This window comes from Sturnira hondurensis, unplaced genomic scaffold (assembly GCF_014824575.4).
Source record: "Sturnira hondurensis isolate 20B ecotype Veracruz unplaced genomic scaffold, ASM1482457v3 Scaffold0010448, whole genome shotgun sequence".
Lineage (NCBI taxonomy): Eukaryota > Metazoa > Chordata > Mammalia > Chiroptera > Phyllostomidae > Sturnira > Sturnira hondurensis.
Window position 1 is genome coordinate 6,188,052 of NW_028083079.1, and position 27,725 is coordinate 6,215,776.

Below are 27,725 nucleotides of genomic sequence, written 5' to 3' on the forward strand. Positions count from 1 at the left end.
AGACTCCTCAGTGACCAAGCAATATCCTGGAATTTGAAAAGAACTTTTTATAATGAAAAGTTCTATAATAGACCATTTGCCTGACTTGTTTTCGTAGTTGAAAACTGACCCTCTGCTGGAGACCCAAATTCCCCTGTATTAGCCCTGAAGGCACTACCCTGGCTTAAAATTAGAACAGGACAGAGGAGGGGGAAAGTACTTTAAAATTCTAAGAGGACAAAAGGTGGAAGAAATTAAGTGATCAAACAGAAGAATGTCCTTATTATAAAAATAATGTGGGCCATAGACATTTACAAAGAAATATAAATAGTAAGAATTCAATACACATTTATGAAATGAGCATGGTTCAAATGACAAATATCAGCTCGAGTTGTCTACAGTTTATATGACCACTGACAAATTATTCCTTTGAGTCAGTTTACTCACATGTAAAAACTGGATATTAATCTATAACCAGTCCTACCCAAACAATGCAAGGAGCCCTTATCTTCTAGTTTTCATCTTCAGTTGGGCTATACGAAGTTATTTAGCAACATCAGAAACAACAAGGAATCTACCAATGTCCATTACCTCTCCCAAAAAATAATCAATCAAGTCTATAGATTTAGTTTTTTAAAAAAAGAAAAGATTTCCCCTTAATCATAAAGAAAGCATTTTGCTGACTCTGTATTTAATGATGGTAAGAAATTGTTCAATTTTTCTTTGTTTAGGTATGATAACAGGTGGCTATTTAAGAAAAATAGGAGAAACCTTATATTTTAGAAATACATTCTGAAATATTCATAGATAAAATGATGCCTGGAATTCATGTCAAAACAGCACAGGAGCAGGGGGAACACAGGCAGAGGGAACAGCCGAGGCAGGACTGGCCTGGGGGGCTGTCCCTGTGGGTTATGAGTATGAGAGAAGTCACTACACTAGTCTGTTCACTGTTGTATATCCGCAAATTCTTCCATAATAAAAAGGGCTTAAGTGTCTATGTTACTTTCACAGGCATATTTTCTCAAGTTTTTGTTTGTGATAGCAAAGTCATTCACCGATCCCCTGAACAAGAGGTGAGATTTTAAACATGCATGCTAGGCAAAAGCTCTTCACCAAAATTAATTTAAGTAAGGTAGGTTGGTTTAAATGCATTTTAACGAGACTTCCTGAATATTTGGAAAAAAAGATGAATTTCTATTTCAAAGACAGTTTTAACAACTAACATTTATTGAATCCTTTCCCTATGCTTTCACTGTTTTAAGTGGTTTAGAAACTTTACCTCATAACAGTACTCATAACACTATGAAATGGACTGATAGCAAGGTAAGAGGTGGAGCTGGGATTTGAAACCAGACTTTAGAACCTATACTTTTAATAACCAATGACTAAGGACTTACGGCCAAGATGGTGGCATAGGCAGACATGGCTCACCTCTTCACAAAACCACATCAAAATTACAACTAAAACATGGAACAACCATCACTCAGAACTGGCAGAAATCAAGTTGAATGGAAGTGTGACAACTACAGAATTAAAGAAACCACATCCATGCAGATTGGTAGGAGGGGTGCAGATGCAGAATGGGCTGGTCCCTCCCCAATGTGTGGAGGATGAAAATTTGGGAGGATACTCAGGAACCAGGGGTCTCAGCCCCACACCAGGCCCCCCAGCTCAGGGTCTCAGTGCCAGGAAGATAAGTCCCCACAACTTTTGACTGCAAAAAACAGTGGGAATTAAGTCAATGGAAGAAACTGCTGGAGCCCAAAACAGTTCCTCTTAAAGAACCCACACACTGAATCACTCCCTCTGAGCTGCAGCACAGGTGTAGCAACTGAAAGGCACCAGTGGTATACTGGGAGAATCAGAAGTGTCTGGCATCAAAGTGAGCAGAGGCCATTGTCCCTTTTCTAAACCCTCCCCACACAGAGCTGGCAAGCTGGTGCCATTTCTGAGACTCCATCAACCTGGCTAACACTGACCTGCCTTGGAGATCACCTGAGACTTCGCCCCACCCAACTGGTAGGCCCAACAAGCTACTTTTCTATATGAAACTTAGTGAGGACCTCAGCAGCATAAAAAACAATCCAGTCAGAATCAAAGATACACTAATTGAAATAAAGAACAATTTACAGGGAAACAAGAGTAGAGTGGATGAAGTTGAGAATCAAAGCGATGATTTGGAACATAAGGAAGCAAAAAACAACCAACTAGAACAACAAGAAGAAAAAAGAATCCAAAAAAATGAGGATAGTGTAAGCGGCCTCTGGGACAATGTCAAGAGGACCAATATTTGCATCAAAGGGGTGCCAGAAGGAGAAGAGAAAGAGCAAGAAAGTGGAAATCTACTTGAAAAAATAATGAAAAGAAACTTCCCTAATTTGGTGAAGGAAAAAGGCATGCAAGTCCAGGAAGCACAGACAGTCCCAAACAAGATGAATGCAAAGAGGCCCACACTAGGACACATCATAGTTAAAATGCCAAAGGCTGAAGATAGGGAATCTTGAAAGCCACAAGAGAAAAGAAGTTATTTACCTACAGGGGAATTCCCGTAACACCATCAGCTGATTTCTCTAAAGAAACTTTGCAGACTAGAAGGGACTGGCAAGAAATATTTAAAGTCATGAAACGCAGGGACCTACAGCCAAGATTGCTCTACCCAGGAAAGCTATCATTTAGAATTGAGGGGCAGATAAAGAGTTTCCCAGATAAGAAAAAACTAAGGGAGTTCACCATCACCAAACCATTATTATATGAAATGTTAAAGGGGCTTATTTAAGAAAAAGAAGATTAAAACTATGAACAACAAAATGGCATTAAATACAAATCCATCAACAATTGAATTTAAAAAACTAAGCAAACAAGAAGAACAGAGACAGAATCATGGATATGGAGAGCGTTTTAATGGTTGTCAGATGAGAGGAGACAGTGGGGGAATGGGTGAAGAGATGAGGGGCTTAAGAAGTACAAACAGGCNAAACTAAGGGAGTTCACCATCACCAAACCATTATTATATGAAATGTTAAAGGGGCTTATTTAAGAAAAAGAAGATTAAAACTATGAACAACAAAATGGCATTAAATACAAATCCATCAACAATTGAATTTAAACAACTAAGCAAACAAGAAGAACAGAGACAGAATCATGGATATGGAGAGCGTTTTAATGGTTGTCAGATGGGAGGAGACAGTGGGGGAATGGGTGAAGAGATGAGGGGCTTAAGAAGTACAAACAGGCATTACAGATTAGCCACAGGGATGTATGGTACAGCATAGGAAATGGAGAAGTCGAAGAACTTATTGGCATGACCCATGGGCATGAACAATTGTAGGGGGCATTGCAGAAGCAGGGTTGATGGGTGGAGCGGAGCAAAGGGGTAAAAATCAGGACAACTGTAACAGCATACTCAATATACTGTAATTTTAAAATAAATGAATAAATAAATCACCAATGACTAGATGCTTTGAGGCTCAACATACTGGTTTCAGTAGTGTTAGAAAGAATTAAAAGAAACGAACTATAGAAATGATCCCTGAAAGTATAGTCTTGAACAGTGAAAGGACAGCAAACTCAGTTATTAACAACCACATCTAAAACAAAAGCAAACTAAGAGGACAGCTAGATCAGGAGCGGAACCATAGAAATGGAGTTCTCATGGAGGGTTAGCAACAGGGAAGTGGGAAGAGGAGAAGGGGGGAGAAGGTACAGAGAATAAGTAGCATAGACAGTAGGTAGAAAATAGACAGGGGGGAGGGCAGGAATACTATGGGAAATACGGAATCTAAAGAACTTGTGACACATGGACATGAACAAAAGGGGGGGATGGTCGGGGAGGGGTGTGCAGGGTGGAGGGGAGTGAAGGGGGGAATGGGACAACTGTAATGGCATAATCAATAAAATATATTTTTAAAAAAGAATTAAAAGAAACGAGAAAAAAACTATTCTAGGCTCAAAATATATACGCATTGCCTGTCAGAGGAAGCAGTATATACAGTGGGGAGGGAATGGAAAACATTTGAAGGTAGGTGGATCAAATATTGAGTTTAGCTAGTACCATTCATTATTACATGACCTTGACTAAATCAAACACCTCTCTTAATACAGCTTTAATATTCTCACCACAGCAACGAGAATAACAAAATGATTATTATATGAGGTGAAGGATATGTACACTAACATTAATTGGAGTAAACATTTTGCAATATATATGTGTGGCAAATCACCACATTGTACATCTTAAACTTACACAATGTTATATGTCAATTATATGACAATAAAGCTGAAGGGAAAAACCTCTCTTATCCTTGCTTTCCTCATCCATACTTTGAAGGCTTGAGATAAGGATGGAAAGTAAAAATGTAACCTAATACATAAGTATCCTAAAGTATTTCCATTCAGTTCTGTCCTTCCATCAGACTGTAAATTCCTAAGTCATTCATCCTTCCATCCTTAGCTCTGAGCACAGCACCTGGCACACAAGAGACACTTAGGTTTGTTCAGTCTAACAGCAGGTCCATTAAGAGATCCAGCATCGATTGCTGGCTTTATTTGTCAAGTCTGTATGTTATATTAACGAGCAAAATAGGTTTCAAATGTTTGCTTAATAAGAGAGGACAGAACACTAATTCATGTCTCCCTCCTATTTTGACATTATCTTTGCATATAAACCCTTTAATCCAAAACTAATGCTGGAAAAAGTTTAGAGAGAGTCGGTGGCCTCTAATTATCTTTGCTGGAGATCATTTACTCTTTCAGCAGTGCACTGGAGTTTCCAGACCGATCTAAAACACAAACCTTCCCATGTCACTTGTGGCTTATACTCCTTCATTGCTTTTGGAATAAATTTCTGAGCATGACATATCAAGCACCTCATTATTTCACAACTGCTAAAAATGCCAGCTTCACATTTCACCATTCCCTGCTCTGCCCTCACATATCCTCTCCTCCCCTACTTGAGCCACTCGGGTCTTCAGTTCCCTGAACAGGCCGTGCCCGCGCTTTCTCACCTCTGCTTTCACGTGCTGTTCCCTTTTCCTAGAGTGGCCTCCCCTGCCTCCACCTCAAGTGTCAGCTCAGAGAACACTTCCTCCGAAAAGCCTTATCTGACTTATCCTGCACCACCCCCTCTTTGCTCTTGTAGTAGAGCACACCACTGTAATGGAACTTACCATTCTGTAGTCTGATTTTTTATATTTCCACTATGTCCTCAAGGACAGAAACTCTTACTCACCTCTGCAGCATCTCTCTACCCCAGCACTAAGTGCATAGCAAGTGATTAACAAAGATTTGGTAAACAAATAAAGGAACTTTATTTTGTTAACATGGAAAGCCCACTGTAAACTTACTGTTATACCCTTTTCCCTATTACTTAGGTAAAAACAAATGAGAAATCTTAAGCTGAACATATTACCAAAACACAATTGAAGGTCAGTTTGAACATAGTGAGACAAAAAAATATCAAGTGAAAAGAGGATCTGAAATCTTGTCTGGTTGGAAAAAAATAAGGTTGGTTAAGCAATAAGGAAATAGAAAGTAATAGCTTCCTGATATTTGTGGCTTTAGTTCTTGAAGACTGTTTAATCACTGATTTTAAGTGTGTGTATTTCTAATTGAGTGTTCTATAATGTGAGATTATCAACTAAAGGAAATATAGCAGAGATAAATCCCCATTTTCTGATAACTGTGAAAAGTCCTATTGTTAACAAAAACATCATATGCTAAGAGATAATTCTCTAAAAGAGTAAGTTTATGTAAACATATTTTTTGCAACAAAAATCAAGCCCATTTGGAATTCTCAAGAGAAATTTTATGCATAAGTCCACCAATGATAATCACACTAGTACTTAGAAAAGTACTAAGTTGCAAAGTTTTTGCAGCAACTCAGCATCATTATTTGATATTGCCTCTGCTTCTGACAAAATTGTGTGTTATCTTTTACACTGACTGAAATGGTCCTAAATTTTTGGAATTAAGGAATTTAGGACCAAATTTTTGGTCCTAAATTTTTGCAATTTTCCCTTAAGTGCCATCCTACCTAACATATAAAATTACTTATCTGACTCATTGCAGATACCTGTCTTCTCTTCTGGAAATCCATTAATATACAGATCAACAAGGCTAACAAAAAATGAAAGTAATTTTAAAAGACACAGTCATAGTAGTAGATGAGGATATGCTTTGGTCTTTCAGGTAAAGTACATACTTCCTGAATACTACAAATCCATAGAATTAAAGGAAAAGCAATAAGGATGGTAAATAAATCTATGGTATGGAGAGAAAAAATAATGACTAAAAACCAGAAAAGAGAGAGAAGGTGGTAGAAAGAAAAAGATGCATTAAAATTAGTAACAGTGGTTAGAGAGCTATAATAGAGCACACTAAACTCAACCTATGTTTAGCATGTTAATTTAACATGATAGGAAGAGCTTCAAAACAAAATAGATTTGGTTTTGAATCTCAGCTAACTAGTACTTCACAGCTATGTGACTATTGGGCAAACAACTTCATCTCAGATTCAGGTTCTCTGTAATATATGGTAACACTACTAATTCACACTTAAAAAGATCAGCGATAGTAAAGAATCAAAAAGAATGGAAGTAGTGAAAAGTAAATAGATATTCAAAATATAAAGAACAGCTAACACTTAGAAGGCCTACTTATGCCATGCATTCTAAGTACTTCATTTAATCCTTAAAATAACCCTGTGAGGTAGATGCTATTATTATGTCCATTTTATAGATGAGAAAACTGAGGCAGAGCCCAAGGTCACACAGATAGTAAGTAATGGAGCAAATGATTCAAATCCAGGCAGTCTGGTTCCAGAGATGATTGTTATCACTAATACAATATGATTCTTTAATTAGCTTGAACAAAAGTTCTCTTTCCGATTGACATAACTGTGCTATGTTCCCTCCCAAAAGCTAACCTCTAAAAACTACAGAACTCTGATCTACAGTATATCTCTGCTACTCTGCTGCCTTCGTGCAAATAATTTTACAGTTATGAGCTTTCATTTCTTTAAAGTAAAATGCTGCTGTCCTAGGTTATTATACTTTTGAAAACAAGATACAAGATAGTTCGCCCAACTGTCTTTTCTTCCAGGGATAGATGAAATCGCCAGATATAGCTGGTTATACAAAAAGAGACAATAAAAATATGTTTTATGTCAAGCAGGTATGATATTTTAAGCCATTTTTGTGGCTAGTGATTATGGTGATAGGTCTGGGAAAGAATTCCAAATTTCCATATTGCCCTTTTCTGGTCATGCTTCTGGATAGGAAGAAGAAATAACAAGAGATTAATGAGACAGTTTCTAGCCTCTTATTGTAACATGCAGTCTATTTGGAAAATATCATATAGTTCTTTGAATCTGCCACTCACAATGGCAGAATCTACCTGACCATATCATTCTCGGAGATAAACAATTTACTGTTTAGGAGTATCTATTTATTCAATAAATATTTGCTGAGATCCTACCAGATGCTAGGAATTAATCTAGGTGCTGGGCATATAGTGGGGGCAGGGAGAGAGACAAAAATTCCTGCCCTTATGGAACTTACATTCTAATAGTGGTGGTGGGGGGAGGATTTGTGTTCAGTTCAACTATTAATTGAGTACTTACTATGTGCTGAACACTATCCTAGGTAGATGTTTGAGTACAAACATCAATAAGACATAGCCAATAAGCTACTTGAGAACAAAGTATAGAGTCAGTTAAATAAACAAATACTTTAAAACAAGAATTCTTAAATAGCAAGTAATAAAAAATATAATACATACAGTAATATAATATATAAGGTACAAAAGTATAGGAGGCTGCATAGATGTTTTTCAAAGACAAGTTTGTCAGGCAAAGAAAGGGATGTGGTAGACATCTGCGTCATTCTTTTTGGCAGCTTAGTATCATAGTCTAATTTCCTACTATTTCAGAATTTCTTCCTATTTGAGGAAATTCTCGGTATTTTAAGCTTTGCTATCCCACCACAAAACTTCATAATGCCAGATTATTTCTTCCCCTGCTTTCCCTACATCAAGAGCACAGACAACTGATTGAGGCTCTTAGCAATCACAAGCACCCTCGCCTGGCTTGGAATTAGACACAAACGATTCAAAGCAGGGAGCATGAGGCCCTAGGGGCGGAGGGAAGATGGCTGCGGTATGATAAAATGTAGCAGTACTTGTCATTGTATCCAGTACCCAGTGTTTGCAACTGCAGCGTCTAATGTTCAGTCATGGTATCAGTGGCATATTCAGTGGAATTCTCTGCAACACAACAGGGCATTATGTCTAGCTCCACGTCCTGAATTTGGTCCCCTAGGAGATTCTGTGAACTCTTCAATATCCTTTTAATAAATGCCATTTCTGTTGCTTACAATTAAGGCTCTTATTAAAAGTGAAGAGAAGGAAATTCCAGGCAGAGGGAAGAGCATAAGCAAAGTAACTACAGGCCAGTTAGCTTACTGATTAAGAGAGGCGGCTTTGAAACTACACAGACCTGAATTTGAATCAAGGTTCTACATTTTACTAGCTATGAGACCTTGCTCAATGTACTGTATTTAGTCTCTCAAAGCCTCAATTTCTGCTTAGTAAAGTGGGAATTAAAATACATATTTCTTGTTAGGTTCTTTGAGAATTAAATAAGGTCATGATAATTCATTTAAAGCCCTTAGTATCTCACACAGACTATTTCTTTATTAATAATAATAAGCATGGTATTTGTGGGGAAATATAAGCAATTTGTGCTGAAGTTGAGAGCATAAGGAAAAGGGTGGTAGGAAATTATTACAGAGAAATTATGAAGACACCTCAAGTCATATTAAGAAACTGAAGCACTATGGGCTGGAATCACTTGTGTGATTAAATGGGAGAGTTATACTGAAGTGCAATTATCATATTAAATTACTAACTAGGAGAATTATATGCCCAGGTTTTGCACTGTATATGTATTCTCCACAGCTACAATTGTATAGTTCAACCTGTAGAATGTTACTGTTGAGTCCTGATGCCATACATTAAAGTTATTTAATTCTTTCTAACAAATACAAATCCTCCAAAATTGTGTACATCATCTATCAATATATTTTGCAACTGAATAAGAAAGAAGTAGCTGGGTCTATACATGAAATAATAGTTCTCCTTTGTCTGACCTTCAAGTAACAAGGGAAGTTTATAAAATGGGGGATGCACCCTCAGAAAACTGGCAGAACTATGAATTACATTTGCAAGTCTGAGATTCTTCTATGATTTTTACAGAACCAAATGATCACCTGCTACTTTTTACCACATATTGTCTTGCACCAGCATCTTGCTCTAGAGTCCCTATTAAGTTAAAGATGAAAGGCTTTATTGTTCAGAACAATCAATACTACCATTTTGCAGTGTGTGGTGTTTCTTGCCAAATGCTAATAAGCATTACAGTCTCTGTTAGCACCAATCCTTCTGGCACTGAGCAGACAACCTCATAGTTACTCTTCAGTTCTGCTTTACATTTATCATGGTTGTCTACCTATTTACTCTCAACTAATTTCCAGGATTATCATCTCTCCCCATCTCCACTCCACACCCTTATCTACCTCTGAGAAACACACTTTGATCTAATTTTGGTTTTCACAGTAGCTACTGAAATCAAACCTGAGTCACTGTGTAATTCAGAATGAGTGCTTAGAAGGACAATGTATGGGCTTGCTGGGGGAGGTTAAGAAAGGCAATAAAAACAGAACCCTAAATGTGCTCTGTATCACTGACTGCCTTATTTCATTTTCAGCTACTCCCATCTGCTCTGGCAATGCAGCACAGTTTAGTCAAAAGAAAAAAGGGGCCCAGACTTTTAAGTCAGACAGCTGGGTTTCAGTTCTAGGTCAACACTCAAGAACCCTGTGAGGCCATCAATATCATCCTCAAGTCACAGACAACGGTATAGAGGCCCAGGGAGGCTATTCTGACGTGCAGTGTGTATGAGCATGTCGTATTCGGTGGGCTCTCAGAAACACCAATGTGTAACCAATATAAAACTGAGTGTTCACATCTTTCTATAAACCAGCCTTACTTTTCACTTTACCACGTCATTTCCATATACCAGGCTAGGGCCTGATACCTATATAAGATCCCAGATACCTATAAAACACCCGCCAGAACTGGACAATGGCTGCTTCATGGAGTCCTGTCTTTGCATTTGCTTTTTAAAAAGATTTTATTTATTTTTAGAGAGAGGAGAAGGGAGGGAGAAAGAAAGGGAGAGAAACATCAATGTGTGGTTGCCTCTCACATGGCCCTCACTGGGGACCTGGTCCGCCACCCAGGCATGTGTTCTGACTGGAAATCAAACCAGCGACCCTTTGGTTCACAACCTGCACTCAATCTACTGAGCTACACCAGCCAGTTACACCAATTGCATTTGCTTTTTGAAAACAACTTCCCTTTAGTCCGGTACTGAGCAATACCATTACTGTTGTATCTGCAACATGTCACAGGATAATGTGGCTTCACCTGAACCACTATGACAGAATAGGATATGGTCACGCTTATTGGTCCCACTCTGCACCTTAGAACCGCCTGTTAGAAAGGTTGACCTGTAACAATGTACAGATCTTCCTGATTACCAGTCTACAGAGTGTTTCCAGAAAGCTCATAAATTTATTAATCTAGAATTGACCAAGTTTTCTCTATTTTCAAACATTGTGAATAGATAACAAAAATTATTAATGATAATGATAGCTAACTTTGAGTGTTACTATGTGCTGATTATTTTTTTAAAGATTTTATTTATTTATCTTTAGAGAGGAAGGGAAGGAGAGAAGGAGAGAAACATCAATGTATGGTTGCCTCTTGTGAGTTCCCTGCTGGGAACTAGCCTGTAACCCAGGCATGTGCCCTGACTGGGAATCGAACTGCAATCGTGTGGTTTGCAGGCCCGCGCTCAATCCACTGAGCTACACCAGCCAGGGCTTACTATGTACTGATTATTAAGCACGTCTAAAATGGTTTGTGTGCATTAATAATTTAATCTTATCTCAATAACACTATGGTTTGTTATTGCTTTGATTTGAAAGTCATAGCCCTTTCTTTGCAAATTTCAGAGAATAGAGATTATTGTGTAAAACAGATATCAATTTCCTGAAGGCCAGAGCCATACTTTGGCATATTCTCCAGCCCAGCACCTAGGCCTTCTTTGGCAAGGTATGAGCAAGGCAGATGAGCACCTTGACTTCCCTCATCACAGAACTGAAAAACTAAATGCCTGGCTTGGTTCCAGATTGCTTTGGGCTGTTGGGGCCCACTTGAACCATAGAGATATCATGCTTATTCTGGAACAAACACAAGAAAAATAGTCACTGGTTTGGTTCTGCCAAGGAGTGCCAAGTCTCAGGTGAAGCATCATATAAAGTCTGAGATTTCTATTCAAAATAGATTTATGGACTTCCGGCCAAAATGGTGGCATAGGTAGACACACTGTGCCTCCTAGCATGACCAAAATAAGGCAACAAAAATTTAGAAACAAAATAACAACCAGAACTGATAGGAAATTGAACTGTATGGAAGTCAGACAGCCAAGGAGCTGAAATAGACACATTCACCCAGAATGGTAGGCGGGGCGGAGTCAGTCGGCTGAGCAGAGAGGGGTTGCGACACAAGAAGCAGTGACACCAGGTGCGCAAGGCACCCGGGGCAGCAACGGGCAGACCCTGGGCCTGTTGGAAGACCCCAGGCTCGGGGTGGCAACAGGCAGACCCAGTGAGGGGACGAGTGTGAAGCGAGGCACTGCAGGCAAGGCAGCCAGCTGACGGGGCATTGCCACATTTGCATGCAGATAACTGGGGAGCGAGACAGACTGCGTAACCCAGGGTCCCAGCTCAGATAAATAAAGCCTCAAAATACCGATTGAAAACACCTGTGGGGGCTGAGGTGCCAGAAGAAGAGACTTTCACAGGAGAGTTCGTTGGAGAGACCCGCAGGGTCCTAGAACATACACAAGCCCACCCACATGGAAACCAGCACCAGAAGGGCCCAGTTTGCTTGGGGGGAGCGGCAGAAGGGACTGAGGTCCAACAGAGAGTGGAGTAAGTGTCATTGTTCCCTCTCAGACCCCACCCCCACATACAACATCACAACACAGCTACTGGGTTACCCCACCCAGGTGAACACCTAAGGCTCCACCCCTCACCATGTGACCAGCACAACAAGACAAAAAAAATGGCTGAAACAGAAGAACAAATCAAAGCTCCAGAAATAATACAACTAAGCGACTAAGACATAGCCAACCTATCAGATGCATAGTTCAAAGCACTGGTAGTCAGGATTCTTACAGAATTGGTTGATTTCAGTCACAAATTAGATGAAAAAATGAAGGCTACACTAAGCGAAATGAAGGAAAATGCACAGGGAACCAACAGTGATGGGAAAGAAACTGGGACTCAAATCAATGGAGTGGACCAGAAGGAACAAAGAAACAACCAAACAGAAAAGAATGAAGAAACAAGAATTCAAAAAAATGAGGAGAACCTTAGGAACCTCCAAGACATCTTTAAACATTCCAGCATCCGAATTATAGGGGTACCAGAAGAGGAAGACTAACAAGTGGAAAAATTATTTGAACAAATAATAAAGGAGAACTCCCCCAATCTGGCAAAGGCAATAGACTTCCAGGAAATCCAGGAAGCTCAGAGAGTCCCAAACAAGTTGGACACAAGGAGGAACACCCCAAGGCACATCATCGTTACATTAGCCAAGATTAAAATCAAGGACAGAATTCTAGAAGCAGCAAGAGATAAGAGGACAGTCACCTACAAACCAGTTCCCATCAGACTGTCAGCTGATTTCTCAAAAGAGACCTTGCAGGCAAGAAGGGGCTGGAAAGAAGTATTCCAACTCATGAAATCCAAACACCTACGTCCAAGATTGCTCTATCCAGCAAAGCTCTCATTTAGAATGAAAGGACAGACAAAGCACTTCTCAAATAAGGTCAAGTTAAGGGAGTGCATCATCACCAAGCCCTTATTACATGAAATGTTAAAGGGACTTATCTAAGAAAAAGAAGATTAAAAGCATGTATAGTAAAATGACAGCAAACTCACAATTATTAACAACCACACCTAAAACAAAAACAAACTAAATAAAAAAACTAGGACAGGAACAGAAACACAGAAATGGAGATCACATGGAGGGTTAGCAACAGGGGAGTGGGAGGAGGAGAAGGGGGGAAAAGGTACAGAGAATAAGTAGCATAGATGGTAGGTAGGAAATAGGGGGAGGGCAAGAATAGTATGGGAAATGTAGAAGCTAAAGAACTTGTGACACATGGACAAGAACTAAAGGCGGGGAACGTGGGTGGGAGGTGTGCAGGGTGGAGGGGAATGAAGGGGGGGAATGGGACAACTGTAATAGCATAATCAATAAAATATATTTTAAAAATGGATTTATATTCTTTTTGGTGACATGACAAATAATTATTTTTTAAGATTTTATTTATTTATTTTTAGAGGCAGGTGAAGGGAGGGAGAAAGAGAGAGAAACATTAATGCGTGAGAAATACATCAATCAGTTTCCTCTTACACACCCCTAAATGGGGACCTGGACCAGAACCCAGGCATGTGCCCTGACTGGGAATCAAACTGGTAACATTTCAGTTCGCAGGCCAGCACTCAGTCCACTGATCCACACCAGCTAGGGCAACAGGGCAACAAGTAATTCAAATGTGGTTAATTTTTTCCCATTTTGATCTGCTATATACTTGACTTCAAAAGAGTACTAAATCCAACCCACACCTCTGTTTTCATAACAAATAAGTGACCTCACTTATTGCTGTGAGAAATGAAGCAATGTATGCAGTAACAAAATATTAAACTCAGTCAGTGATTAAAAAGCTTTATGGTAAGAGTTTTTCTGTAACTATTAGGAGGCACCTAATATAGTATCTGGAACATAATGAGCACTCAGAGTTTGATCACTTAAGTTATAGAAATAGCCTCAGTAATACTTCTTTCAACTTTGTTTAAAAAGTGTCCCATTTCACAGTGTTAAAATACTTGAAATATATTACAGAACAATATTTGAAATATGTTACATTAAATAGCAATTTCAAAGCAATACAGAAGTATCTCAATGGTAGGGAGGAGGCTAAAATAAGTATTGATATAAGAAAAATTCTGTAGTTAACACTACAATGTTAACTTTAGTTATATCTGGATTCATTTTTTATCTTTTTTATATTTTCTAAAATATATATTATTTTATAATTATAAAAATGATTAAGTAGAACCCATTCTACAGAGCTCAACTAAAAATAATATTAAAGAGCTACAAAAGCACAACTTACTTATTTTGTGAGTTTAATATAAAGATTATTTTATTTTCTCAAGGTGGTACAGGAAGAAAAATAACACTGAAGGATACCAAATCTTTTGACAATACCATAGTATATAATTGTGTATAAACTACATAAATATGTTAACTACAAAATGGCATTAAAATATTTTAGCATAAAGAAGTCACCTATAAATGTATGTTTGCTTCTTTGTTGTGTTTAATCAAAAGCTAACTTGTTCACATTACACTGAAAGCTATTAAACCATGCAATCAGGAAAGAATACTAGAAAACAGTTTGAATTCTATAAAGCCTCTGTTTTTGAGAAAAGCCCACCATCATTTACATGCATAACTTATCAAAAAACTTGGGAGACTGGAAGTAAGTAACAGGCTTTATTGTACAGTCAGAGAAACTAAGTCACAGAGCCATTTAAAAATGTGCTCAAGAACTCACAAAGTAAATGGAAATAAAGATTGGAATTTGGTGCTTCTGACTGCTATTCCACTGATTAGCTGGACCATTCAACTCTGCCTTCATGGACAAGTTGGTGCAACAAACTAACTTAAAAAGTAAAACCAGTTGAACAGGATAGGTTTGCAGGCAATATCCCAACAACTTGGTATAATAATACCCAACAGCTAGATCACTTTGTGTTTTGGTATACATTGTAACTATTCATTAACCCACACAACATCAATGGGTGGTGGGGCCATATTGTTAATGCAGTTCATGTAGAACAGATAAATCAAAACACACTGTAGGATTACAATGAATTTGAAGTCAAATGAGAAATCTATGCCAGAAAAAGCTCAGTGCCTTCCTCTAATCAAGCCTCAATAAAAAATAAAACAGGATAAATATGTTGGAATACCAAACATCCCCTCTTATCCCCCATTATGTCCAGTAACCCTTCCCAACCTACCATTACATCCCTATAAATTATAGCTAGGACTGAAGAGAACCCAAAAGCTACTCAATTTACCCAATTTCCTTCAGAGATGCCAACATCTAAACTTTCCCTAGAATATTTTTAAAGGAATTTCACCTTTAAAGACCATTTCCAAAATGAAAATGGTCATAGAGAATATGATGTTCTCCTTATACTTAACAATGCTACTCCTAACCTCTTCTTTTTGCTCACATGCATCAAGTAAAAACACTCGATTTTTAAAAATAAATAATAAAAACTTAATATGATCCCTGACAATGTGCCAGTTTCTGGGAAGCATGCAAGACTGAAACAAAAGTTTTCAAAATCAACCTAAAACTTGCTAAATAAAGGTTATTTAACATTCTCTAGCCAGGTTGAAAACATTCCTACTCCTTATCATTTTCCCTGTGACTAATCAGAATACATTCCTTTTTCCAATTGAATAAATTTCCCTTCCCCTCTGAACTTAGCTGTCTCCCTAGCAAGGGTATCATATAAAACAGCTGTTATATTATCAGTATAAAAGCAATCCTATCTGATCTAATTGCAAAACATGAGGACGAATAAAACCAAACTATTGAGAGCTTTAAAACTTTAAAAGAATATCTAATCAAAGATCTTCTATTAATAAAGGCTGTAAACAATGCCATAAATTCAATTTTGCATAATTTAAACATAAATGACTTTAATAAGTTATGTCCATTAATTTTAAGTCATGCTTTAAATTCCTGAAACAAAAAAATATGGATAAAAACAACAGCTCTGTTTTCAGTCTCATCTAAGATCTTAAACCCCCCTAAAGATACCAAATCTTACGTACGTCATCCCTACCATAAGTTTAAGATTTGTCAGGGCTCAGGAAAGTTTCCTTTCTTGGGTATTGTATTCAGCAATCTCCTTTCTTCAGAACCACAACTCACTGAGACTAGGCAAGTATCTCTGATGCAAATCAAAATTGCTAAGTCAGTGGCAGAAATTACAGTTAGTGGCCCTAGGTAATATCACCTAACACGATCCCATACAAGTATAGGCTTACCAACCTTATCACAACATTTATTTCATTTTATTTATTTTTATAATTAGAAGTTAAAATTGGATAGATTCATTGGAAATTTCAGAAAAACACAAAGAACACAATTAAAATGACCCATAATCCCATTATTTAGCTTTAGCCACTTAACATTTTGGTGTATTTCTCTCCTCCGGTGTACATTGCTACTAAATATAATGTAAGTATTTGAATGCCTGCATAATACTTATGTATTATATCCATAATATAGTAAGTTCATAACTTGCTATAATTTCTTTATTACAGAAATGTAAAGAAGAAGAATTCCTATTTCAAAAATCTTTACTGAAAGAAACCCAGCATATAAGCCATACGAGAACTGAGCAAATTCAAGTGGGGATGATGATGTTGGGCGGAGACTTGCAGGTGAAGGGCCCGGAAGTAACCCACTGGGCTTCCACTGTCCTCTCCTGCCTTCTCAAACACATCTAAGGGGCCCAAAGTCCCAAAATAATACAGTTTAGAACCCACAAATCTAGTCCCGTTCTCTCATTTTACAGATGAAACTGCTTGCCCAAGGTCACAGAACTGGTGGAAAAACTGAGAAATAACCCAGGGCCCCATGTCTTACAGACAAGTGCTCAGCTCTTCCAACTTAGCTGCTCTTTCTACAAAAGTCATCCTGTGTTTGTCTATTGCTGATCCTCCTTTAACTAAAAATAAATAAATAATAAATAACTAACGTAATTTGCCAGATTTCAAGGAACTCTTGAAATTTGCCATAAGTAGCAAAGGGAAAAAGAAAATTTCATTTTTAAACTAAGGGAAAGACCATGAGGTTGATTACATAATCTTCCTTAAGAATACACTGCCACTGTAGTCAGCTACAAACAAATTCCTTTTTTCATTCATTCAATCATCAAATATCTATTGAGACTCTATTTTAGTCTGAACACTGGGGACAGAATTGTGAACAAAACAAACAGAAGTCCCTGCCCTTGCGGACTTCATAAACCTGATGGGTGCAAGCAAGCTACTTTACATTTCTAAATCTGCGTATTTGCCACCTATAAAGTAAGAACAATAATATGTAACTACTGCATTATTGAAGAATTAAATAACATGATGTATATTTTTTTAAATCCTGATACCTAGGCATATAATATTTCCCAATTAATATTAATTACCTTTCCTGCCGAAGTGTTAAATATTAGATCAGAACAGAGAAATGAGCCCTGGCTAGTGTAGCTCAGTGGATTGAGCGCGGGCCTGCGAACCACACAATCGCGGTTCGATTCCCAGTAGGGGCACATGCCTGGGTTGCAGGCCAGTTCCCAGTTCCCGGTTCCCGGCAGGGGACACATGAGAGGCAACCATACACACTGATATTTCTCTCTCTCTCCTTCCCTTCCCCTCTAAGATAAATAAATAAAATCTTTTTTAAAAATATTTTTTTAAAAAGAACAGAGAAATGAGGGAGTACTGTGTCTCTTTGCTACTGGCACACTGATGTGAGGTACTACAACTAAAATAATGTTAAGATAATTCTAAAGAGCTTCATACACTAGGAAAGAAGTAAATCATATTTCAATCTGAAGAAGTGAGATTTACATGGGACTCTCAATCAAGTTCTGTAATTCACCTTTGTTATCTCCATCAGCATTTCTTTCTTTTTTTTAAACCCTCACTCAAAGATATATTTTACTGACTTTTTTTTAGAGAGAGAGGGGAGGAGAGAAGGATGGAAGGGGAGACAGACAGATAGACATCGATGTGAGAGAGAAACATCAATAGTTGTCTCCTGTATGTGTCCCAACTGGGGATCAATCCCGCAGTGTGGGTATGTGTCCTGACCCAGAACCAAGCCTGCAGCCTTTCGGTGTACAGGAGACACTCCATCCAACGGGACCGCCTGGCCAGGGCACCATTTGCTTTCAATGAATACTGGGCTCCTTCCATACCATTCAGTCCCATATATTGTCTATGAAAGAAAATAGGAAGCCTAAGCAATCTTCTTTTCCAAATACCATTTTTTCCACCCTGTAAATATGGGTAGCTAAACCAGTCAAAAATTTACACTTAATGAAATAAATTTAAAATACAACAGTTCAAAATACAAAATATCAGTGTGAAACCCACCAAAACCTGTAAAGATTTTGTTAATATTCACCAATAAAATTACCAACAGAGGACAGGAGCTAAGCCTCTATTTGCTCATATAATACCCAAAAGTTAAGCCCTGGCTGGTGTAGCTCAGTGGATTGAGCACGGGCCTGGGAACCAGACAATCGTGGTTCGATTCCCAGTCAGGGCGCATGCCTGGGTTGCAGGCCAGTTCCCAGCAGGGGCCAGTTCCCAGCAGGGGATGCACGAGAAAGCAATCATACATTGATGTTTCTCTTCCTCTCTCCTTCCCTTCCCCTCTAAAGATAATTAAATAAATATTTTTTAAAAATACCCAAAAGTTAACAAAATATGGATGTCAAAGTCTTGGAGATTCTAAGAGCACCTTGTAACCTGTAAAACACTGCACACTTTTTCATTATTAGAAGCACCCTGTTCATTATGAACTCTAATAAGATTTCTGCAGGGGAAATTCTGTCATTCAAAAGATCAAACATTTGTTTCTCGACCAAATTAAACCCTTTATACTGGTACGCAGCCCCAGTCCACCTACCCCAAAACACAGCTCATACTGCATTAATAAACAGAAAAAGAAATTTGCTTAATTACTTACTCAAAGTACTTGATTGTTTTTACTGAGACATGTAACTTCTATTATGACAGTTTTTTCTATATGGTTCCTTAGGAGAAAGGGGGCAGAGAGGGGAAGCTGGGCAATTAAAGAGATCCCAGAGTAAAAACAAAATCTTTTTTCTCATTTTTCTTATCTTTCTTTTCAAAAAGAGAGAATACCCAGTCCTGCATATTGTATAAATGATGACATTTTCTTATCAAGTGGACTTAATACCTAAATTAAATAGACTAAAAACAAACTTGAAGGAAAAAAGTCAAAGTCACAGAGAAAGGTTTTGTGCTGAGTGCAAAGTGTTCAGCCCTGTGCACCCTGTTACCAGGACATCTTCAAGGACTTTTTGTTCCCCCAGAGAGCCTTCTTGGAAGAATTGGGCTTTGAGGAAGCACTGAAGAAGGACAAAGTGGTAAATTGTTAAACAGAGAGGATGGTTTTGTTCCTTAAAGAACATGAAAGAATGGGCGAGGCTAAGAATAAGAGACAAGAGTGAGAGAAACATAAGGGAGTTTAAAGTGAAAAAATGAGCAAGGGGGACAAAAGAAGGATTTTTTAAAGAAAGATATTTTTAATGGAGGAAAAGTAATAGGGAAAGATTTATCCTGACAATAACAAAGATCTGTGGAACAGTAGCATTACCAGAGGAATTATTTTGACACAAATTTATCACATGTACTTAGATACATCTAAAAAGACAATTATTTTGAGTAAACCTGTATTGTAATCCAAATACACAGTATCCAGACATTATCTTTACCTCTTTCATCACAATTCTTTAAAATCTCCCTTCAAAGTTACCAGTATGATTACGGTAGTTTTTTCTAATGAAAAATAGATAAAACAAAATGTATTCTTTAAAAAAAAATTAAGTGACCCCAGAAAAGGTGTCTCAACATTAGTAATAGAGGTTTTTATATCATATCTAAAGAAAACAAACAAAAGACAAAGGCAAAAATATAAATTAAAGCTATTTATACCTAAAAATATAATCTAACACCATCTTTCAGCCAAACACAATCTTATAGTTCTATTCTCTTCTGATCTATGACGTGCCCTAGAGCGGTAATCTCTTTGCCCCTAATTTACCCATCAGTAAAAAACAGCACCATGATACTTTTCTTCCATTCTTTTTATAAGAGTGTCAGGACATCTGGAAGTTAATATATACTTGTTCAGAAATGCTGAGATGAAAGTAATGCACACTTTAATTTTATGGGTCTTTTAAAAAATCAAGATAAAAAGACCTAGATAGATTATATCAATGTGTAAATTTTCAACTAGCCAGAAGGCTTCCTGGGGACATAATTCAGAAAAATGGAAACTAATATTCTGGACTTTAACTATTTTGTTCCAGAAACTAATCAGACTAAGGAATTTCTACAGAAAGCTAGGAATTTAGACCAGGAATAAGATATAGTGAATCTGAGAAGTCCCTGGGCCTGGTCCTAAAAAAGACTACATACAGTCAAAGTTTTCTCTATCACAGACCATGTTAGAACCAAATCAAAGGAAGGATTAGAGCTATAACTTAAAATCACAGCTGTAAAATATTGTAAAACAGAAAATCTGAGAAGGTGAATGAATAGTGCACAATGGAGTGAAGGCAGGAACTGCCAAAGAAGAGCGGAACTTTTTTCAGATTAGTATCCAAGAACCAATAATTTTAGCAAAATGGTTTCCATCTCTTCTCTACTATGTAACTACTTCTTTAAATGCCAAAGATACAGATTCTGGAACGAGAATGACTAGGTCTGAATCCAGGCTCTGCCACAGCTGAGCTGCTCTGAATTTCGGTTTCCTTATCAATCCAGTGAAAATAATAGTAACTTGATTATAGCTAATTGTGAAGATTAAACATTCATTTACATGAAGCAGTTAGAACATTGCCTTTGATGTAGTAAGTACTACATGTATTTGCAATTACTATTACAGTGGCCTACAATCCCTCAAACCTGATGCTAAATACCAGGAACTCCAAAAACCGATTTTTTTTCTAAAACTCATTTAGCAGCAAAACCTGAATGCAAGGCTATTTATAGTCTTTATTTATCCCACTCAGTGTGAACATATATTCATTTTGATGCAAATATGTTTATGTGTTTGTATATGCTGCCCCAAACTTCACTGTGGCGTCCTTATTAACTTCCTTAAACCTGAAAAGTTCTAAATTGGGACACACATCCAGCTCCACATGGATAAGACTATGGACCTACATTACCTTCAAAGCCTGAATAACTTCTATTTCCTTAAAATGAATGGCATCTTCATAACCAACTACAAGCAAATAAGACCCTGAGCCTAGCAGTAGCTAATTTCAGGATGAAGAAAATATTTCCCAGTACAGTGAGGTGGGTCCCACATATCCAGAATGTCCCTTTTAAATAAAATCCAGTTGTAATATTTTATATACAGGTCATCAAAGTCAGATTTTCAAATTCTAAATTTAGTACTTGCTTAAACAAAGCCTATATTCTTAACTTCAATTACAAATAGATTATTAAGGCTCTTGGGGGGACATTAATGTGTCCTGAAATCATGCATACCAAATCACCACAAAACTGTAGAGCTGGAAGAGACCCTTGAGACCTAATCTAAACTACTTCTCCTTTCCTTCCAAACTGTTTAACATCCCTAAATTTATTCTGCCCTGTGAGGCAAGAATAACCTGCTCTAACTTGTCCTCAGAGTCTGTCTATAGGAACACCCTGTAGATGAACATGAATAAACTGGGCGGAGTCCACTGACAGACCTGGGATCTAAAAGGATGGTTGAGCCTAGCATGATAAATCTTGAATGTTTGGCAAATGTCTCAGCTTATACTTTAAAAAATAAGAAGAATTTCCAAATCCAGAATAAAGGAAGGCTCATCTAGCACATTAAAACAGAAAAACAAAACAAAGACAACTATCTTAATGGACTCCATGAGTCAACAACATAGTATGGCTGCCAAAAAAGCTACTGATGAGAAACAACTACATCAACCACAGAACAGCATCCAGAAAGAGCGAGGTAACTGCCCTCTCTGCTACAGCTAGCTGGAGCTCATCCTGAGCATTACGTTCAACTCTGTGTTCCACACTTCAGGAGAGACACAGAAAGACTGAAAAAGTCCAGAAGAGGGATGACCAGGGTAGTGAGGGGATCTGAAACCATGTCACATAAAGAACAGTGGAAGGAGCCGAAGGTATTTAGTCCAGACTCAAAGGGAACATGATCACTGTCCCCAAATCCCTGAAGAACTGTCATGACACAGAGAGAGCAGACTTATTCTGCATGGCCCCAAAGGGCACAACCAGAACCAGCCTGTGTAACTACAGGAGAAATATTTCAGCTAAGTCTATGGAAGTATTTCCTAAAATGTAGAGCCATGGAAGAAGGTAGTGTTAATGTTTCATGTGGCCCTAAAGGTCCTTATTTTCTCTCCTGTAGTCCCCCATTCAATCTTGGCGGCCACATTCAGACAAACAGAAAGCACAGGATCCTTTTTTTTTCTTGCATCTCCACTAGAACCTTAGTAGCAGAGAATAAGGGCTCCAGATCTGTCAAATAGATGCATTAAAGGCCTATAACTTTAAAAATCAAACACCTGTCATCACCTTAGTCTCTTACTGCTGATATAACTATTATTCTACAGTATCACAGCCTCTCCCTTCACCCTCCTTACAGTGTCCTACCCAGCCAACCAATCGGCCGAATGTTTTGCCAGGTCTGCAGGAGGGGAAAGTGCCTGCTTGCTGGGCAATTAGTTTCAGTTTGCTATCAGTTGTCCCTGTAAATAAAAGAGGGCCATAATTGAGGGGCAGGCAAGAGCTCTCAGCTAGACCTTCACAAAAGAAATTCTTATTAATTCAAAGGGCAGCTAGAAGACACATCCTATCACATAATACATTATCAAACGTTCTCAGCCCTTAGAGGAACATTAAAATAAAATATCCTGTACAACCACCTTCCCAGACGCGAAGAATCCAACTTTGCACGCCAAACTAGGTCTCTCAAATTCAGGTAGAAGTTCTCCTTGGGTCAGAGGGATGTGTTTACTGTTTGAAGTAAACTAGAACCCATCCATGTTCAGATAAAAAGGTCACACCTGATTATATCACTGTAAAGCTACAACTGCCTATTAATATGCTGAGAACTAGACAGAGGCAGTCCATGGTGAATTCACAAAAAAGGTACAAACTACAGAAATTTTAAAACACAGAGCTTCCAAAATTGGGCATCCTCCTAAAACACTTGAAACCCAGACCCCTGCAGACAGAGGTATAGTTTAATCCATGAAAAGCCTTGAAAAGTTTGGATTGCAAATATAATCAATCTAGCTTTGTTTTATCTAAAATTCATTTGGAGTGTATGAACTCCAGCCAAAGTATTAGAGAATATAATATATATGATGGACTTGACAAGAACACATTCTTCTCTGTGCTTTTTAAAGTGAAGTGCAAAAGCAATCTAAGTGTCTATAATAAGAGATTGGTTAAATTATGATAGAGTTCTACAAATAAAAATGCAACTGTAAAAAAAATAATAGTAAGGTAGACCTTAGGTACTAACAGAGGGGAGGGGAAGCCCATGATACACAGTTAAGTGTACATAGCAAGTTGCAAAACAATATATATAGGATTATTTCATGCTGAGTTTTTAAAAACCATTTTTAAAAACCCGAGTGTATGTTCATATCCGCCCGGAAAAATGTCTGAAAAGAGATCAAACTGTTAACAGTATAGTAACCTCTAGGGACTGACTGGAACCTGGAGGCAGTAAAGGAGTGACTTTCACTTGCTCCTTTGAGGACCTCTGGTTGTTTGTAATTTTTTTTGCAAGTAATGGTTACTTTGTAATTTAAAAATAACAACACAAAGGTAATAAAAATGAAACATATCAATTACACAGACTTATTTATCATAAACTAACGATTCAATAAGTGATCTTGCTACTTAAATGCTATCATGTGCTTCCAATTCCAGATCACCTAATTCATCCTTTGTCTATTATCCTTTACCAAAACAAATAAAAAACACCACAAGTCCCCACTAGGTTCCTCAAATGCTTACTATCCACCACCACCCCCACAAAAAAGCCTAGTCATATATAATCTGCACAGCAACCCTATGAAGTGGGTACTATTATTATTTTCATTTCAAAGATGAAGAAAGGTTAAGAGACCTGCCCAAGATTACGCAGTTAATAAGGGGCAGAACTGGGATTCAAAACTAAGAGTGGGCTCCAGAGTTCATACCCTCAACCACTAGGCTTCCTGTCTCTCAGTAATAGGCCAGTCTCTACCTACAAGACCAACAAAGGTCACGGTCAAAATCCAGCTAGAAGAGCTGCAAACTTGGATTTTTATGACTGAATAATCTGCGTTCCTACTAAGGTCAATGCCAAGCTTGAACCCAAGATTCAAGACTGTTGAGATTAATAGTCATGTGGTGAAATTCTCTACAAACTCAGCTACAGTCCAAAGTCCATACCTGACTCCGCAATAGATCACTGAGCCTAAGAATTAGGTCAGAGATCCATTAATGTTAAGTACATCTAGGCAAACGGTTTGGACAAGGTAGGTTTTATTTGCTTAGTTCCAGCCCATTTCGCGAAAAGGGGAGAGAATGGGAGTTGTCCCTGACTTTGCTTGAAGACTTCAACCAGCAGGAGGAAGAACCTTATTTTCTACTGGGACTCAAACAGAAATGGGTATCTATCAGCATCAGCAAAATCTAATATTCTCCTTTAAGAGAGAAAAAGGGTGGCGGGGAGGGGAAGGACATCCCCGCTTAAATTGTGTATTTGTCCAAACATATTGACCTTGTAATTGAGGGACCGGGGGGGGGGGGGAAAATGGTGCTAGGAAGGGATTTAACCTAATTTATAAATGTGCTCAACCTAGATACACACCTGTCCCAAATGACCGACTGAATCCACTTATTGCGGGGAAACACGCATTACAATGTTTCCGTTTTTCTTTCGGCCCCAAGCGCTCTGCACTACTTTGTAAACAAAATGCTTTCAATATCCCTTCCACCTGTCACACGCACTTCTGATATTTATATAAACGGGGAGAAAGGAGCAGGGAAACCGGAGCTTCCCTCGCGCGCAGCTTTCGGCCCGTGGGTTGCAGGGGGCACCGCGCTGCCTTTCCAACTCCCCCCGCCCGTCACCCGGCGCGGCGGCCCCGAAGTTTGCGCCCACCGCGGGCGTCCGACCAAGGCCGGGAGCCCCGAGGGGAAGGAGGACGCCGGCCCGGGGGGCACAAAAGACTCAGAAGCGGGTGGGAAGCCGGCTCTCAGAGCCTGGACCTCCCGCGGAGGGGGGGAGGTCGACATCTGGGGACCCTCCGGGACGCGAAACGACCCATTCCAGCCAGGAGCCCCGTCCCAGAGGCCGGGCGCCGGGGGAAGGATGGGCGGCCGCCGGGAGGGTCCGGCCGGACGAGGAGGCGCGGGGACTCACCTGGGGGAGGCGACGTGGGGGCCTCGGTGGCAGGTGGGGTGGGCGGGACGCTGCTGCCGCTGCCGCTGCTGCTGCTCCGCGGGAGAACGGGCGTCGGGGTCGGGGTGGGCGGCGTGGTGGGCGCCGGGACGGTGGTCGCTACCGGGGTGGTCGGTGCCGGGCCGGGGGTCGTCGGGAGCGTGGTGGGCGCAGGTCGGGTGGTCGCCCGGGGGCCGGTCGGAGTGCGTTCCGCCGGCGGAGGGGTGGTCGGCGGGGGGCCGAGCAGCGCCGGGACGGTGGCGAGAGCGGGTCCGGCCGTCGCCCGAGGAGGGGCCGTCTCCGGGGACCGGGCTGGAGAGGACGCGGTCAGGGGTCGGTGGACGGTGGCGCGCGGGGGTCCGGTCTTCGGGGCCTGGGTCGTGGCAGCCGTCGCCTTAGAGAACGGGTGCGTGGGCTCGCCTTCCAGCCGCGGGCTCCGCGACGCGTCCACCTGCCCCGCGGCCGCGCTGCCGCCGGTGACATTCCCCGCGGCGGCTGCGGCGGCGGCGGCGGCGGCGCAGCACAACAGGGCGAGGCCGCCCAGGCTCGGCAGGCTCCTCATGGCGCGCTCGGCTCCGCCATTCATTCATTCAGTCGGTCGGCTGCTCAGTCATTTCTCCTCCCTGCACTCGCACCGGGGAAGCCGCCGCAGCCGTCACCGCCACCGGGCGCACCATCGCCGCCTCCCTCTGACAGGCGGCCGGCCCCGCGGGCGGGCCCCAGCTCGGAGGGAACGACCCGGCCGGGCGCGGACAGCCCGCCCTCTCCGATTGGCAGCCTCTCCTGACCAATGAGAAGCCGCGCTGGCCCACGTGACCCCGTCGCTCTCCGGCCTCTTTGTAGCCTCTCGGACCAATCAGAGGGCGTCGAGGGGAGGGGGCGGTGCCAAGGCGGGAGGAGGGTGGTGCGAGCCTTGCTCCGGTAGGTCCCGCTCGCGGCAGCCCGGGCTTTGTCTACCCGAGAAGCGGGGCGCGGGCCTCGGGCACCGGACGCCGCGGAGTAGACAAAGGACGCGCCCCGCGCGGCAGACACCGGGCCAAGTCGTCTGCTCCTTTGAGCGGCGAGCACGACCCGGGGCGGGGAATAGGAACTCGGGAGCTTGCATGCCCTCTTGAACAATGGGGCGCCGGCGCCGCACTCGGGTGTGAACTGGGCTGGAACCCCCGCGATGGGCGAGGGCGACAGCAGCAAGGATGCAGAGTCCGGCATTGCCTCTGCTGCCCAGCAGAGCGTGATCTTGGCCCTACGACGTCTGCGCTGCCATTCCCATTTCAGAGATGGAGAAACTGAGGGCATTGTTGAACCAAGACCCACGCCCTCCCCAGGCACCTGCTGTGGGCCAGGCTCTGTGTCGAGCAGAACGGGGTGTCTAGAGACGCATCAGGAGCGGAAGGTGCCAGCTTCCTGCGCTGGGAAGACAAGATCACACACACTTTACCAGAAACCCCGGGGAAAATAGGACACAACTGATGAAACCTCAGCCTCCTGTCGCCTGCTCAGTGGTTTAGTGGCCTGAGCGCAGTTTTCTCACCTCTATTTTTTTCACCTCTAAATAGAAGACGTTACACGCCTGACCCACCCCCACTTCACCCTACCCTCCACCCACAGAGCTATTGTGAGAATTGTGTTCGAAAAGCGCTTACCCCAGTGCCCGGCCCCCCTATAAACCCGTGTTAATGCTAACTCCCGGTACTCTCGGGGTGCTGTGCTGCTAAAACAAGCCACACGCCACAGCCCTGTTGTGTCTCGGGAGCTGCCCGCCCTTTGCAGGGATTGGGGTGGGTCTGGTAGCAGAACTTGACCTTGGGTGACACTAAACCCTATGAGGTTGGATTCTGGCGCTCGGCCTCGCCCCATCCGCCCAGGTTCCAGAGCTTACTCAGGCGCTGCAGCCTCGGCTCAGCAGCTTTCAGAGGGAGCCAGGCGGGGCGCGTTTGTCATCTGACAGGGCTTAATCCCAGCCCCATCGCCAACCCCATTCCTAGCCCCCGCTGTGTATGAGGCTTGCCTTTGTGCATGGCTGCCCATTAGTCACTGGCCTCCAACCAGAAGGGCAGGATGAGATTTGCGTGTGAACTTGTGTATATGTTAATGCAAAAATGCATTTATTTACCTACAAGAGTAGTGGGTGGAGAGGAGAATATGTACGCGCTTGTGCTTGAAAACATCAACATCTTGTGAATCTGTGTGTATGAGTATTATCCATATTTGTGTGAGCTTATATGGGAGCTAGTATCTATCTGTGTACATTATGTGTATTTTCTGTGGGTTGTTTTGTTTTGGTTTG

The 27,725-nt window shown here is 40.8% G+C and overlaps 1 protein-coding gene and 1 pseudogene across 1 annotated transcript in view; both read right to left on the reverse strand.

The window, feature by feature from the left end:
- The window catches only part of MEGF9 (multiple EGF like domains 9), a 94,899-nt gene extending 68,750 nt beyond the window's left edge, over window positions 1-26,149 (reverse strand). The window contains exon 1 of the mRNA XM_037059159.1: window positions 25,421-26,149. Coding sequence (XP_036915054.1) covers window positions 25,421-26,024 — 604 coding nt within the window. The 5' untranslated portion in view covers window positions 26,025-26,149. The remainder of the gene's footprint in view (window positions 1-25,420) is intronic.
- LOC118996006 (uncharacterized) lies at window positions 3,426-3,527 on the reverse strand (annotated as a pseudogene).
- Window positions 26,150-27,725: the final 1,576 nt, after the last annotated feature.